Source organism: Sinocyclocheilus grahami, unplaced genomic scaffold (genome assembly GCF_001515645.1).
Source record: "Sinocyclocheilus grahami isolate Dianchi unplaced genomic scaffold, SAMN03320097.WGS_v1.1 scaffold428.1, whole genome shotgun sequence".
In the NCBI taxonomy this organism is placed as follows: domain Eukaryota; kingdom Metazoa; phylum Chordata; class Actinopteri; order Cypriniformes; family Cyprinidae; genus Sinocyclocheilus; species Sinocyclocheilus grahami.
This window is the reverse complement of record NW_015505607.1, coordinates 832,630-850,373: the sequence shown is the minus strand read 5'-3', so window position 1 is coordinate 850,373 and position 17,744 is coordinate 832,630. Positions and strand designations below refer to the sequence as shown.

Genomic DNA, 17,744 nt, shown 5'->3' with positions numbered 1-17,744 from the left:
ACCAAGAGCTTACATTTTAGAGTTAGAGTTCAAAGAATCATTTTAATGTGTGCTGCTTACAAACAAATAGAGTTTATATGTATTTTTTAATAATTTACGAATGGTAATTTCGTGTTTTTGAAAGTGTCTTAGCTTGTGCTTTTGATTATGAAAAAAATCAGTGTATAATTTGGGTCTTATCAGAGTCCTCTCCAGTAAAATGTGGATTAGATGGAGATTAGGGCAGTGCCTTTGTCTTTATCCCCAAGTAAGCCAGCACAGCATGCAGCTCAAAGGCGATGGCACTCTATGATCTCCCATCTCACGCTTTACAGTGTCTAGCGCAGATTTTACACCATTTCCCTCCATTTTCAGGCTGTCATTGCACTGAAAATATAAGTGACAAATGTCGCTGACGGCAACTGTAATGGAACTTGAATTTGTATAGAAAGAGAATGTTCAGTTTGTCAACACAATTTAGTGAAAGGTAGCCTGCATGATTTATTTTAAATAATACTAATTAAGTCTAATTCTAATCAAATTAAGCATATATTATTATATTTTTCCAAGAACGGTTTGATTATAAAAATATTGAAGTGTTTACAGTTTTAAATAGATGAAACATTCACAATAAATGGACGAATAAATAAATAAAACATTTACAGTCAAACGAGTGATCTTGTCTGTATAGCCATTAATCTGTCTTTCATTTTCAAAATCTCTTTGAAATCTTATGTCTGTCATTAAGTAGGCTAATAAGTGTGAATCATTTCTCTGATGCTAAATGCACTTCTCAAAGAGGTTGAAATGCTTAAAATAGCTTGTCTTTATGTCTTTTTACACTTAGGAGCTTGAGTTAACTAGATTATGATTGTCATAAATACATTTTACGCTAATTCATTCATTTGTTTGTTTGAATAAATAGTTTAATTTTTTGTTACTATGCCAAGGAATTTGGCATAGTAACAAAAGCTCACGCTACTCACATCTAGACAAGAACTACAGAAAAAAAACATATTTACGTTTACAACCAAATATTGTAGTATATAAGCCTACAAGAATGTGTACAAATAGTGAATATTGCACTTGTAAAGGTCTAAAAAAATATGAATTTACATATCGCGCTCGTATACAGACCTTATGGAGAAGTTAGCTGGTTATTGAAGTAGTAGCAAAGGTGATGGTGCTTGAAGGTTAATGATTAAAGTCCAAACGCTCTGATAGATAGTGTCCCAGACACGCTGGCCTATATTCGACAGCCCCCTAGGTGTCTCACTTTAGCAGTGTTTGTCAGGACTCCGGCGAGGATGTGCGCTGACGTCACCGCCGTGTTGATTTGCTAAGCCGCGAGCGGAGAGGAGTTAGTGAGCGCGAGAGAGAGCGGGTACTGTGAACTGCGTTACTATGCTACAGTCCTAATAACCGCGCGCTCGGAAGCCAAACGTGCAAGACAGGTGAGTACAGGCGCGCACCTTTAAAACACCCACGGCTCCTGACAGACCCATCTGTCTGCGTGTTTTCAGTTTGGGAAGTGTTCACATTAAGAGATGATCCGCGTTGTGTTGACCAGATGTGTTTGCGCTCAGCATCACATCAAGTTACAGTGTGTCTACTGTTGCTTCAAGTGAAGGTGAATTGTGAGAGCGCACCGAAAAAGTGCAAGTGTGGCGCAGGCTCAGGGCACCTGATAGATATGGCTGTTTATGTTCATCTTTACACATGTGGAGATGTTATGTTGACGTAAGCGTGCGTTTTAGTATTCGGGGGACGTGAGGTCTGCTCGCGCACCAGACAGTGACTTGCCTCCATGTGCTTTATTCTCAGCGTGAATGTTTCGAATTGAACGTTCATCCGAGAGTTTAAATATGTCCTAACTGAAGAAGTGTGTCGTAGAACAAACAAATGTCGGGGTGTTAATAATTGTTGTTATTTTGGTTGACAGTAGGTGTGCTCATTAAATCAGGGCCACCGTGGAGGTGCGTGTCACTGTCTTTCAAAATGAACCGCACTGAATTGGTTGTGATTTTTAAAGTGCTTTCATTTTTTGTTAGTTTTATAACAATACTGAAATAGATTAATTTAACCGAAACGCTGTTTGCTTGTTCCTCCGATGTGTATGCGTATGTAACGTTAATGAAATAACAAACGGGTCCTTTAACTTCAATTGATTCACGTGTGAACAGTCAAATAATCATGTATTGATCATTCAAATGAGCTCTGACCGGACTTTTCATTGGTCTTTTTAACATGTATGAGGTAGATAACGGTTATCACAGCTGTAGTTGACTAATAATACGACTATGTGTTGATCGTTTTTTGACTTTTGTTTGAGTTGTTGTTGTGATGCACAGTTCGCGTGCGTGAACTGGCGTCGTTATTGCTAACGTCTCCTCAGTTAACTGCAATTCAAAGACAATGTATTCATTTCTCACTCATTACTCGCCTTCCTGTACTCTGTAGTAATTTAAACGGCGTGAAACCCCTCGTATGTATTTCTCTAGTGTCGCCATTTATCATAACTTCAGCTTATTTGCTGTCTGAGACGGTAGATTCACAGTGAAAAGCCCGTCATTCACTGCTGAGATCATAGTGTTTGATATAAAGATTATTTACTAGTCTGCTCTTCTCGGGTGAGGCTTCTTTTTGATTAAATAAGACGGGGGAAATATTAAATATCTGAGTAAATCTTCCGTTCCTTGTCTACTATTTAAAATGTGTGTGATAATGCTATAAACGGCATGGCTTCCTCTCGCTGCTATTATCATATATATTAGTGGTGGATCTTCCTCTGATTGTGTTCACTCAAATGTGACGGTAATGTTTTTGTTGTAAGATAGTTATGTTGTTGTACAAAGCCGATTTTAAACGTTAAATTATAGCTAAAATTTATTTTTATTGAGTAATACATTGTGATGGTGGTGAAGTTAATGAAAAATGCCCGAACATTTGTCCTTTTTTATGGTGACAAATTACACGTTTTTTTTTAAGATTACCTTGTGAGTTAATGTTTTTTTTTATAGTATATATATCTGATATAGCAGAAAAAATGACATCTATATATAATTCACTAATGATACATGGAAATGTATTTTAAATAAAAATTGCATTTTGGTGTGTTTTAGGAGCTCTGAGCTGTTTTGTGTCATCCTCTGTTCCAACTATTCCTGGCAACAGCTTGCCTCACTCTCCATGCTCCGCTCAGTATCCCTGTCTGTGATGGGAATACTGAATAAGATGCCATTTCATTTCAGGAGGCTGTTGATGGGCTTTGTGAGGCGAGCTCGAACACACAGAAACAAAGGCTTGATTACTGCCAGCCTTTACTAGCACTAAAGCCAAGTTTACGTGTTTCTCATGTGTGCCACTTGTCGTTTTATTTTGTGCATTTTGACAGATTTTTCATCTCTTGCTAAAATGTTTTTGGCTGTTAAATGCTATTTGTGATTGATATTGACATATTTGTGTTTTTATACTGGACAGATTACATCTGAAGTCTAATGTACTTTATAACATCTTTATTTTTTTATACTGAAATAATTAGAATGATGGCTGTTAATTTAAGAACAAATCAAATAAACTAACAAACAGAAAATCAAACATTGTGACTTTGCTACATCTAACTGTGGGTCTTTCTCTTTCTTCTCTTTCTAGATTGACCTTATCTTGTTTACAAAGATAACTGAACAGACTGCTACGTGGAAAGAGAGACTCATGAGTTGGCCGTGTGGATTTCAGAGACGTTATGGATTTAACTAAAATGGGTATGATCCAGCTCCAAAACCCCAATCACCCCAATGCCCTGCTGCACAAGGCTAATCAGATGCGCCTGGCCGGCACGCTGTGCGACGTGGTCATCATGGTGGACAGCCAGGAGTTCCACGCTCACCGGACCGTGCTGGCCTGTGCCAGTAAGATGTTCGAGATCCTCTTTCACCGGAACAGCCAACATTACACTCTCGACTTTCTCTCACCAAAGACCTTCCAGCAAATTCTGGAGTATGCCTACACTGCCACGCTCCAAGCTAAAGTGGAGGATCTGGATGACCTGCTGTACGCAGCAGAGATCTTAGAAATAGAGTACTTGGAGGAGCAATGCCTGAAGATACTGGAGACCATCCAGTCCTCTGATGAAAACGACACTGAGGTCAACATGAATGACGGAGGCGCAGAAGACGATGAGGAGCGCAAGGGACGGCATGGGAGAAACCCGAAAAAGCATTCCGTGGAGGAGGGCAGCTACGTGTTAGCTGCCCAGCAAGCACTGATGCTGCCAGGAATGTTGGATCAGAGTCCTTCTGTCTCCACCTCCTTTGGCCTCTCCACCATGAGCCCAACCAAAGCAGCCGTGGACAGCCTGATGAGCATTGGCCAGTCCCTCCTGCAGAGCACCATGTACCCTGGTGCGGTTGCTGGTCAGCCCCTGCAAGGCAACTCCCACCCCATGATGGGAGAGATCAAAACGGAGATGATGCAAGTAGATGAGAGCGGAGAGCATGAGAGCCCTAAAGCCATGGAATCCAGCGCCTCCAGCAACGGTGAACGCAGTGGAGAACCTGACAAGAACCGTGATGGGCCCGGCACCCCTACCAGGAGCAGCGTGATCACTAGTGCCCGTGAACTGCACTACGTCAGGGAGGAAGGTGTGGGTGACCAGCAGCCCGAGGTCAGCCAGATGGGGCTGGAGGCCATGGCGGGGATGACCGAAAAACACTTGGCGTCGCTCTATGGCATTCCCCCCAATCACAAGAACGAAGCAATGCTCTCTATGCCCGCCTCCATGGCCTCATCCTTGCACATGTCCCCAGCATTGGCCATGTCCATGGACTTCAGTGCCTACGGGGGCTTGCTGCCACAGAGTTTCATCCAGAGGGAGTTCTTCAACAAGCTTGGCGAATTAGCTGCTGGGATGAAGCCCGACGGCCGCAGCCCGAACGAGCGCTGCAACGTGTGCGGCGCCGAACTACCTGACAATGAGGCCGTAGAGCAACACAGGTACGCTTTTGTTCTTGTTTTTTGGTTGCCATAAATGTGTGTTCGCCGCAAGTGTTTTATTTATTTATTTTTTGCTTCTCCTGGTGCAAAGGCAGGTCCTTAATTCAATTAGTTTACTGCGCTCTGTGTAACAAAGGACCACAAGGTGCCCATTTTTTGGAACTTGGTTGCAGAGAAATGTTAGTTGAAGATGAGTCGTGATGGTTAACTGTTGATTGCTTATCTTATTTCATGCTGGAGGTCAATTTGCTTAACACTCTGCCTGTGGTGGATATGAGAGAGAATGATTGCAGAGCATGATTTACGCACATATGTTTTTCTCATGCTTTCCCCTTATCAAGAAAAATTGCTCTTCAGTTGAAATAACTTTTGAAAGGAGTAAGGAAAAATAGGTCAATCAAGTTGCAATACAAGTATAGCTGTTTGAAACAGAATACATTCAATAAACAGAAAATGCTGTAGAAATTAAATGCCAATTTGCCAGTAGTTGTTTATAATTTATAATAAAAACATTGTTTTAGCTGTTATTTTTATAAAGAAAAAACAGGTCAAAATAAGTTTTTGCCATCAATACTTAAATATGTGCATAAATTATTTTGCTTACTGTAAGATGTTCAATTCAGATATATTGCTGCAATTGCACACAACAAGATGAGGCATTCCCAGGCTAGTGAAGAAAAATTATTATTTTTAACTTAGTTCCTTAAAGTGGGCCGTCTGTTTGTCGCGGCTCACAGGCGTTGGGTGCTGATCACTTCCAGGCCTGCGCTGGTGGCTGCCAAGTGGTCCTGGAGAGGCTCTGGCTGAGCCCATTAGCTGCACCTGGAGAGGGGGCAGGCTAATGGGAAGCAGCCCCCCTGACCCCCATGGTGTGGCCAGTGATGAGTAGGCCAGCCACCCGGGACAAGGAGGGCCAACCGTTCTCTGTGTCAGCTGATTTGATAGTGTGGTGTTTAACTCTAAAGCCTTATGGTAATTAAGAATGATTGCAATTAAGCCAACGAGACTTTAAACAAGTGGACCTTTCACTTTGTCAAGTTAGCCAATTAAGTTTTTGAAACTCTTCATGGCTGCTCTGAAAATGGGAATAATGCTGGCTAAAAAACTTTGGGACAAGAAATTTTGTCTTGTGAAATTTAGGTTTCTCATGTCTAGTTGTCTAAACATCTGAAATGCCTATTGTATGGTTGAGATGGGTTTTGTTAGTGTTTTGAGGATGAAATTGAGTCATTGCCTAATTAAAGCTACTCTCTTTCTCAAGATATTCTGTGGCAAGGAAGACCGCGTAGAAAGAGGAAATCATAATTTATCAACCAAGTAGTGTGAATACACAGGTCTTAAAAGCCTATTTTAATTTATAGTTGCATAATATTATAATAGAATATGCCATGACAAACTTATATTTTAGATTTAGCTATAATAAAACCAGATATATTTAATGCCTTTAAAATGTGTATTATTTGTATTTTCAGTGCTTTTTCTTTCAGACGCTAGTATTTGTCCATTCAGCCCACATACGCCAGCTGCTGGCAGGCGCCCAATTATAGACAGGCTTTAAAAGCCCCGCTTGAACTGTAAAGATTTACACCGCCACCCCTCTGATCTGGAATCTGCCTTCTGTCCTCACTGTCAGGACAAGAGATGTATCGATTAAAGACTTAACACTAGGTTGCATCATATGTATTGGACTTGCACACCTTGACTGCAGCTCTGTATCTTCAGAGCCTCGCTGACGAAAACAAGTTTGTTGATTCGTGTATCAGAGCAGTCCATCAGGTGGATTTCACCACCTAACTCTTATTTGATTCGCTTCTGTCTACTCATATCTGAGGCATCACCTACAGAGGGCTCGGGTTCGGCACTCACATGTAGAAAATAAGAGACTTTTTGATTCGCGTGTGAATAAGGAATAAAAGTAAACACAGACAGGCAGACGGCGCCTGTCTGTATTATTATTATTATTATTATTATATTATTCTGTATTATATAATATTATTAAAGCGATAGGGATCTGGCATGCCCTGTAAAAAGACATGACTGTTGCTCACAGGGCTTTTTTCACTGAGGTGCTTTTCACTGGCCGCTTTCTTATCTGTTTTCTGCAACTGGAGATGGAAGGATTACAGACAGAGCAGGGTGCTGCAAGCCCACTGTGGTGCCAGGTGGCACACTAACCATCTGCGAATATATCTGAAGCCATTCTGCTCCGCCACACATGTAGATGCACGTATATGTGCATCAAAATCAGATTTAAACAGTGGCCGTGGCGATGTAGATGAAGAGAAAGCAGGCTGGTTGAGATAAGACGCTGGTGTTTCATGTGGCCCTATTCTGGTCCTTTCTCACTTGTGTGACTGGTCAGAAATCAGATTCACTGCTGGTCTGAATCAGTTCATTTGGCTGAATTTGATGGGATAAATATATAGTTGCTGTAATGCCACTTTCCAGAAAATGAAAGATTTTATTGGTTTCAGAGTTGCCTTGTAACTTCTGATTCTTTTCATTTGCTCTATAAAATGATCTTTGTCATTTAATAACTATTTGACCTTTTAGATTTGTATTCACTTTGTTTGTCTTAAATGGAAAGTTCACCCAAAAATGAAAAATCTGTTTGCTTACCAACATTCTTCAAAATATCTTCTATCGTGCTCAACAGAAGAAAGAAACTTATACAGGTTTGGAACAAATTGAGGGTGAGTAAATGATGACAGAATTTTCATTTTTTAGTGAACTATCCTTTTAATAGTATTTTAAATATCTTAAGTAAAATATACATAAATATATTACACTTCTTGTATCCTCAAAGAAAAGTCATCAACCAATTTTATTTCAGCCACGTTAATATATCACAGGTTCCTCTTTTCAGTAAGTACAGTGTTTTAATCCCATCAATATCCCATTAGCATCTGGTTTCTGGCTCCCGCTACATGAAAGAAGACGTGTCGGTTCCCCCTCACTAGTTCTAAGGCTCTGCCGAGCTTTGCGTACAATAAAGGTCTGGAGCAAAGGGCCAAGCCAAGCGTGCACGAGGGCTGTGTGAATGCACTGCTGGGGCTCTGGAATCCCCTGGAAGTATCAAATCAGAACCTTCCTCGGGCTTCCACCGAGAGGGGCTCTAATTAGCTCCTTTGTTGCCTGTTGAATGGGGTGCCAGAGATTGGCAAGGGGCCCCTGATAGAGTGATACAAGTGTGCTACGGAGGGGGTCATAAAATACCCATCACATTAGATCTGTGTGATGTCGGACCAGGTAGGAAGCGGCCAAACTGCATGTTGGAGGATTTGTTTATGGGAAAAACCTTTGCTTGAAATGCCAAGCACGGTAGTTATAAGTTGCTTAACTGCTCAAAGATAAATCAATAAAGATGGTTAAAATGATAATGCTAATTAAGTCTTTTTTGCAAAGAATTTACATTTTATTTTCATGCACTGTAAAAAATTCCACCTATTGCAACTTAACCTCAGTTGTTGCCTTAAATTTTAAGAATAATCAAATTGGCTGTACAAGTTATTTCAACTCATTTTATTTTTTTAAATCTTGTATAATTTAAATTAAGTTTAAGTTATTTTAAGGAGTGAAAGTAATGGAAAAGCTTTTTTTTTTTCTACTGTGTGCTGATTTTTTTTTATTGTTGATGTTGTTGGTGATAGTATTAGTTGTAGTATTTTATATATGTAGGCCTATACATATTTAAAATAATAATAAATTCTAATATTATAATATTTATTTATCTATTTATTCTTTAATATTTTTGTTATATTTTATTTGCATATGGATTCCTGTTGAAATAACTGGATATTCTGGATTTTCATCTGAACAACGGTAAATGTGACCACACCTTAAGACAATGTTTTTTTGCCCCAATACACCACATAAAAATGCTATTATTTAGTGAATGTATTTCATATTATTTAGTGCCATCGCCCCCATCTCTTTTCTTACACTCTCTGACCTCCTCTCTTTCTCCCCCTTCTGTGAGGGGTGGAAATTGAGTTAGTTGAGACATGGCCTAAAGAGGCCTTCCTCTCTTTCTCCTCTATTATCTCCTGCTGGAGGCATTTGAGAGATATGGTATGGCAACTCTGAGCGAATGCAGAAAGCCAACCGACACGTTTTAAACCATGTTGTAATCCAGGGGGATCAGTTGGATAAATGGTAGAATAAAGCTAAAACTATAATTGATTTATGTATTTGCTGACTGAAGACGCCTGCAGTGATCACTAGCAGGACAGAATGAATGATTAATGGCTTGGCCTTAAGAGAGCTTGTTTGAGGGACAGGCCGTGCCCTGCACTTACATTACCAAATACATCTGAGCTCTAATTCAATAGAAGAGAGATTATTTCACTAAGCACACTACCTTCATTTATCCCCAGATTGAGTGATGGCCATCAGTAAATTGCCATTGTTTGGCATACATCGTGGCCGTTGGGCTTTCTGAGTCACATGTGAGACTGAAAACATTTTATAAAACTAAAATGGCCCAGTAATGTTTTAATTACCTCAATGTCTGTTTCTCATGCTACAAACAGCCAATGTTGTCAGTGACACGCACTTCATCTCTCTTTCAGTCTGCTCGAGACAGACATGAAACTGAAATGTTTTTTTTTTTTTGCAGATGAATTTATATAGTTTTCTACCCTGTTTCTCTCAGACTATTTTTGACCTGTCACCAAAATTGCACTTGAGTTTCATTGGCATGTTACACTGAGAGCTTTCTCTCCCTTTAGTTCAGGCTGAAGTGTTTTTGTGTTCCCTCACTGTCTGGGAGTCCAAAAGCCATTCCATTTACTGGACTGATCACAAGGGCTGCCCACTGTGACACGTCATGACTCACACGGCATCATTTCTGCTGTTTGTGTCCGTGGCAGAAGGAAACTGATGATGCTGTCAGGATGTGCTGTACACCATTAAGCATAGAGAAGAACGGAGGCTCTCTGCTTCTCCCCTACATGAGCCACCACTGTCTCACCCAGCAATTTTACACCCCGTGCTCTTTGTTTGACCTTCCCATGAAAGAAAATTCACATTGATCCTGTCTTTGGGGCTGGCAGCAGTTACTTTTAACGAGCCAAAAATGCATTTTGGCTGGGATTTCTCAAGAAAAGTTATAGTGTCAGCCTGACTGTCTTATGCATTTTGGGATTTTTAGCCATTTCAGTGTGCAAGCATCAATCTGATTAGCTCGCTTTATACAGCTTTGTCACTTTACACATCATTCATCTGGTCTCTTCCGGTCTAAGTGGGCAGTTTTTGGTCAGAGTAATGAGGACCACAACGAGAAGACTTTTTTTTTTTTTTTTGTTCTGCTAGTCGAAAAGTCTGGCTGTTGCACAACTAGAGAAGAGCTGGAGTCCTCAACAGGTGTTGGTGTCCTTATCAACACATCAAACCTTATCTCAGAGGCTCAGCTTCCTGCATCCTCACGCATGCATCAGAATAACTTAGCCTCTGACCTCATTCCACACTTGCACCTTGTTGCTCACCAAGCCTGAGCTGGGTTTCGCCATCAATGGTAGGGTCACCCTATCTGTCCTCCTACTCTTACAAATAAGAATCCTGCGGTGCAGGTTCTCAAGGCTGTCTTATAGAATATAGAGAGCTCAATCGGGAGGTCTGACTGTGTTGTTTTAAATCCCGTCTTGGGTATGGATGGGTACCAAGAACCGGTATTTTTTTGGACCGGTACGTAATTGGGTCAATACCGGAGTACCGATAAGCTTCAGGGCAATCGATACTTTGTTGTTTTATCGCCGTATACTTCAATGTTAACGACGACTTAGAAGCTGCTGCTTGTCATTTTCCTTCACTGAATGATGTGGCCGACGTTTGCTCGATGTGCGTGTGATATCCATTAGTGGTCAACCAATATAGTTTTTTGACCGCCGATATCTTGGAAAGCAGGGTGGCTGATATAAAGCCGATATTATTTTATTTAATATTTAAGAAATTTGAAATAATTTGAAAATAGATAAAAAAATAAATGTGTAAAATAAACAAGCTTATACTTTAAATGACAAAGTATTTTTCACAAATAAACAAATATTTAATACAAAAATAATTAAAAGGAAGTAAACACTCCCAATGCACACAAACTTCCCAGAATACTGAGTGCCCTGTTGGTTAATCACATTTTTTAATTAAAGCCAAGGTAACACTCATTTTACATACAACACACCATGAAAATGACATTGGACAAAAACATGAAGCGCAGCATAATTTGAAATTACGAGTTTAAAGTTTGTTGATCACGCGTCTCAATGAAGCTGAACTCTCCTCCTGTCAGCATTCAATTCGCACGGACCGACCGTCATACAGGGTACACACGATCGTGCAGGATACAAATGCACACTTCATAAGATCTCACAGCTGAATTAGACTAAGTTTGCACGATTTTTTAAATTAGATGTTCATTAGTCATTCAAAGATTTGTTTAAATTATACAAATGCGTATTTGCTGAATGCTGACGGCAAACGAGAAATTATTATTATAATGTTTGCCTTTCTATTACTAACAATATAAAGGCAATCATTATAATACTTTTTGTATACATTTTAATTCCTTTGTTTAACAGTTCTATCTGATTATGAGACCGACTTATGTCCGTGGACAGAACTGTTAACGATGACAACAAACAAGAGGAAGAATGCGAGCACTGTGTGTTCAGGCACTGCCGTTCTTAGCGCCGTCAAAATAAAAGTCCCACCACGAACGCAACGGCCAAACAGAAAAACTTATCGGCCAATGCCGATATTTGAAAAATGCCAAATATCGCCCGATAAATCGACCTTGGCGATATATCGGTCGACCACTAACATCCATGCGCATGTGCGGTCTGTGTTTGCGTGCAATCAGTCATCGTGGCAAGAGTGAAACGTTTGAAAGTGTGGGCTCACGTTACAGAACTAAGCGACATCAGTGTCAGATGCAATATATGCAGTAGTGTAATAGTGAACGTATGCAACACTAGTAATATAATGAAACATTAACAAACAAAACACAACATCTACCTCAAGCAATGCGCTGTATTATGTCTCGCGGCTCCAGCTCCAACTGAAACTCGCAAGACACATTCGCATCAAATGTTGATTCGGTAGAGTTACACTCACGAGACTTATTCGCAATCACAAAAGTACATTATTTCCGTGTGCTTTAAAGCCTTGCCGGTTAAACGTTTTATTCGCGTGCTGTTCTAACATGTGCTTATTCTGAGCGCATTCACCCAAAGTGTGCGTACACTAAAAGGCCGGTCAAACAGCACCTGATTACTTGGTTATCGTAATTATCGTCTGATTGCGCTAATACTGTCAAAAACACACAAGGTTTACATATAAACACAGTTAATTATGTCTAATGTGAAAGTAAACAGTTGAGAGAAAAACGGATGCGTGCAGCTCTTAAAGCGGCAGTACTAAACATGCTGCCGCTTGTAATTAAAGGGATAGTTCACCCAAAAATTTAAATTCTGTCATTATTTATTGGTTATGTTGTACCAAACATGTCTTAATTTTTATTTATTATTATTCTGAACACAAAAGAACATATTTTGAAGAATGTGGGTTAGGGCTGAAGCTGTCGAATATTTTAGTAATCGAGTATTCTACCGAAAATTCCATCGATTAATCGAGTAATCGGATAAAAACTTTTTCTTTATTAAAGAGCAATACTAAATATACAAGAGAAAATAAGATGGGTCTCTTAAAATGAACAAGTAATGTTTCCTTTTTAGAAAAATAAAAAATGTTATTGCTGAAATTGCATATATTAATAACTGAAAACTAAACCCATTTAGGGCATTTCATTTCCATATTACGTTCAAAATGCAAATACAAATATATAAAAATATAAAAATCAATTTCAAATTACTTTGAATTACTTTACTATCTTCTTAGAAGGCTTTGTGACTTTTGTAATAGGCAAAAATTAGTGGGCAGGAAGCTAACGTGGAACAAAAACAAGAGTCCATACACACAACATGTATTAACACATTTTTCAGCAATATGAATTTAAAGTTATTTGGAGAATAAACCCTCTTAAATGACTCTCTGCATACTGGTGTGTGTGTGAGGAGCATGTGGTTGCAAACACAGTGCTCTGTATGTAGTTACGGTAAATGGTAACCGCACCGAAATGAAAATTCTGGGCCGAAAACGAGAATTCTGGATGTGCTTGTTCGAAAACTGAAACCGAAAATGCTTTATATTATTTAATAAGATAAATAATTATTACAAAGTAATTTTATAAGACTTTTTAATTTAACTCAATTTTAATGACACAGAATTTAAAAAACACAAGCCAATAAAATAACCAAACTTTTATTGAAAGAAAATTGGACAGAAAATATATTAATATTAAATATCAATGTATTATTTTTTTATTCAGTTCTATGAAACAGAATCAGACATAACTGTTGTTGTTGTTTGACTAATTATCCAAATAATGTATAGTCCTGCAAACAGGGTTTTTCCTTTCTCAAAATGCAGCGGAGGTGGTACCATCCTGATCATGTGCACACAATGTACCCACCCTTTAAGTGGCTGAAACAAACACTTTTTACATGCAACATAATTTAGGTGTTATAATAATTATAGCTATGATTAAAGAAAATGACAATTATAAAGTTGTTTTATTTTCTCTCACCTAATTTTTTATTGTTATTTATTCTTAAAATAGCCTTATGAAATGTTTTCTTTTTCCTCAGAAATTTTGTGTTGTGTATCTGGTTATCAAATATAATTTATCTTTAAATTATTGAAAATTTAACTTTTTGGCAAACAAAGGGGATTTACTATTCAAATTATAACATGGAAGAAATGTTGTGTGATCATTCCTTAAAAAAAATAAAGTTTTCATAATTTTAGTAGTTGTAGTATGTACATTCTGCTGAACAATTGGAATATATTTCTGCTGCAATGTCTTCATATTATACCGGACTTTTATCTTGACGGGTTGCCATGAATACCTTTAAATTTCTGTGTGTATATGATATGACGCTAGTTTTACTCAAATGAAACGGTCATGAAGTGACTCTCAGAGCAGTTCTGGAGATGTTGTTTGTGCGTTTATGTCCTCATTGAGACGGCAGACGCTGAAATCACCGCGAGCGTCACGCGCACTTCAGTGTGTGTATGGTAAAGGAAAACGCTCTGCCATTCATTCATTCATAGAGATATAATATGAGATATGATCGCGTAATATGAGTTAATGCTCATCAGATCGCGTAAATCAGTGGGAAATGAATAGAAATTATGATTTTGTGTAAAGAAATATCAAGTAAACGTATAAAAACCCTGGCAAAGCTATTATTATCAGCACATGTGAGCAGAGCATAGTGGGGAGCAGATCAGTGAATGAGATTTTACCAGCGTTGCCCAGTACTGCAAACAGGAACAAGTATACTACATCTTGTCAGCACGTTATTTGAGTGGACTTAGCTTTTCCGGTGAGCATGAGCGGTAAATGAGCAGATTGCACATTGATAGAGCGGAATAATGAACGGAGCGTCACACGGCGCAGTGATGATGGCTGGAGGAGAGAAACCTGAACACTGTTGGGCGGCGCGGCCGAAAATTCAGTGCATCCCTAGTAAATGGACTAAACATTTCTTCGAAGCACATAATTTTCTTGTATTCTAATTACTCGAGTTACTCAAGGAATCGTTTCAGCCCTAATGTGGGTAACGAAACAGTTGCTGGTCCCCACTGACTTTATAGTAAAAAAATATGAAAGTCACTGGGGACCAGCAACTGTTTGGTTTCCCACATTCTTCAAAAATAACTTATGTTCAACAGAAGAAAGAAACTCATTCAGGTTTAAAACAACTTGAGAGTGAGTAAATGATGACACAATTTTCATTTTTGGGTGAACTATTCCTTTAATGTTAATAAAATGAAACGAAGAGAAAAATAACTCGCTGCTCTTGACTGAAGAACTTTAATACAGTTGCTAAAGTTCAGCAGTAATAAACTTGAATATAACTTGACATTTTCAACAACTTTTCACTTCATATCTTTTTGCACCAAATAGTATCGATAAGTACCGGTATCGATAAGCAGTATCTGTATCGGTATCGATAAAATGTAAACGATACCCATCCCTAGTCTTGGGTGTAGTGCCGAGAGGGTTGGGGTCTCGGAGCCGTGAGAGCTTCCATTGTGAAGGGTTAGTCTGTTACAGTAGAGTGGATGCAGGGGTCCACAGACAAAGGCGGGGTCAAACAGGCCCCCATTATTTACAGTAGTCCCTTTCATTGCCTAAGTGAAACAGGAGCCTCTAGGGGCCTCATGGGAAGAGCAGTGTTTTTGCTCAGTCAGGCCTTCAGTAAGGTCAAAGTGCATCGCGGGTGGGGTGAGCTGACTTCCAGGCCTTCATAGAGGGTCTTTTATTGATCAGCAAAGAATCTGTCACACAGGCAGAGTTTTAAGAAAAACAACAGCGGCAATACCATGCTGCCATCGTGGGACCAGCATGTGCTTTGAGAAGAGCAGAAAGATCAATGAAATTTCTCATGCCTGCTTTACATTGGTTGACTTTCTTCTCCCAAATTTCTTAATTAATTGATTAAATTTCTTTTTCAGTTTATTTAATTTTTTAGCACAATTATATTCTTAAATATTAAATCAATTTAAAATAAAATATATACTTTTTTATTATTATTATTATTATTAGTGATTTATGATTTTCCAATTCTTTTTAATTCTTTTTACTTTTTAAAATAAATTTATTAATTTGTCTGACTAGCAGTTGCTGAGGGAAATTAATCACAATTGGACCACAATGTCTGCAAAAATACAGCTCCACATATGGTTTTATATTGTTTTGAGTCACGCTCTTGAAAAAACAGACACGTTTTGTAATATTATATGCCATCTTGTTGGACTCAATACCCAAAGCGTTCTGAAACCAGTAGTATTTGTTTTCTTTCATTAAGTAAGGGAAAGTAGCCCAGCCAGCTCCTGGCTCCACTCAGCTTTATGGAGAAAAAAAAGCACCATCTGCCAGTAAAATCCCACATAATCTTGGTGTAATCTTGATTTAAATGCTAAGAATCAGATCGAGAGTGTTCAAAGAAAGAACCCTACATACAATACGCATAACAGAACAGTCTGCCAGAACAGATTTTATTATTTTTAGGCACACAATATGGACAGGGTCAGAGAGTTCATGGGGCAGAGGTCTGCATGTGGGAGGTAGGAATGGGAGGATCTCAGTGGTCCAGTGTTGACCCCAACCTTTCGGACCATTGTCCTGAAGAGCACAAAGGATGGTCATCCTCCAGTTTGGCCTACCTCAAGCTGAGTTTGACAGAGGCTTTGAATTTGGTTGACAGAACAGTGAGCAATCAAACAGTGAAAGGGTATGAAAGAAAAATAATGCCATATGTCTTTGAAACAAAAAAGCAAGTTGAATAGCACTAACTGAAAAAATAATGCATTGCATTAACAATGCTTGCATTTGAATGCCTTGTATTTCCAGGGCTTGCATTTATAGGTACTGAAATTTAACATAGTTGTCTATTTAAGCTGTGAATATTTCAATAAAAAATATTAAACACACCAAAATAAAAAGATCAAGTAATGCAAGAGCGCAGTGCATACGACGTTGTTAAATTAAAAATATTTCACACACATTTTCATAATAAAAAATTCAATAATTCATATTCACCTTCCAGAATTCACTTCCAAAATATTCCAATCTGTTTAAAAATACGATGTATAATATTCGACAGGCAAATTTTGGTCCATGTTATTTCACATTCCAAATTCGCTTCCACAAATTCAGTGGTTAAAATTCGACAGAAAATTCGGCATTACACATCGGGGAGCAGCAGGAATAGCAGTTGAGCACCGATGCATGATCTCCAGCTGCTGTCAGTCGCTCACCAGCAGGTAGCGCAAGCGGCTATTGATGAAGACCAAAGCGACAGGTGGATTAAGTCATTCATTCACAAAAACTGATTGGCAGAAATGGAGCAAGCGCCAAGTAGAAGTTTTGATAAATGTGGAAAATCTGATTGTGTGTTTGTTTAATTCAACATCTTCGCTGTTTCCCGTAGCCTACATGTAAGCAGCTTTGTCTACCACATAGGAGATTATAATGCTATTTTACCCAACGCTGATGTACAGAACTAACATTACATCTGAGGAAGACATGTATTGCTTTCGGTTGCTTAGTTTCCTTTACTTGTATCGTGGCTTGTCTGTGCTGTAATACTGGGGTTCCCCCTCATACGTCACACTCCAGGATTCCCCAACGACATGTAATGCGCCTCAGTGAACTAATACAGTGATATAAGACCTCAGATCTCAGAATACACTTTATTGATGATTATGAAAACTATATACAGGCAAGCAAATGAGGTCCGAAGAACGCAACGTGCTGCATTTTCTTTATAATTGCTTTCCCTTACCACTGATCTATAGAGTCAACAGTCCTACAAATATATCAATACCACGATTAGTTTTAACAATATGCAACCACTTTATATTGACATAAAAATAGGAGTTCAAAACCGCCTAGGTGTATTATTGCTTCAAATTTAAACCGGAGAATGCATTGACGTATTATCGCACACAAGGGACCGTCTGACAATGGGTCTGACCACCGACTGGGTTAAAACGTCCAATGTATTTGAATTAAAATGACTTTTAACATTTAAAATAGCACACTGTCAAATTGTAAAGCTCGTATTGCTCATAGTGATTTACTACAGGTGAGATTTTGCCAATACCTCCCTTCATATCTGTACAGTACACAATTATTTATTTATTTA

General features: G+C 38.8%; 1 protein-coding gene across 1 annotated transcript in view; it reads left to right on the top strand.

Annotated features, from left to right (window-relative positions):
* Positions 1-1,295: 1,295 nt before the first annotated feature.
* The window catches only part of zbtb16a (zinc finger and BTB domain containing 16a), a 133,994-nt gene continuing 117,545 nt past the window's right edge, over positions 1,296-17,744 (top strand). Inside the window, exons 1-2 of the mRNA XM_016233353.1 lie at positions 1,296-1,433; positions 3,631-4,971. Coding sequence (XP_016088839.1) covers positions 3,722-4,971 — 1,250 coding nt within the window. The 5' untranslated portion in view covers positions 1,296-1,433; positions 3,631-3,721. The remainder of the gene's footprint in view (positions 1,434-3,630; positions 4,972-17,744) is intronic.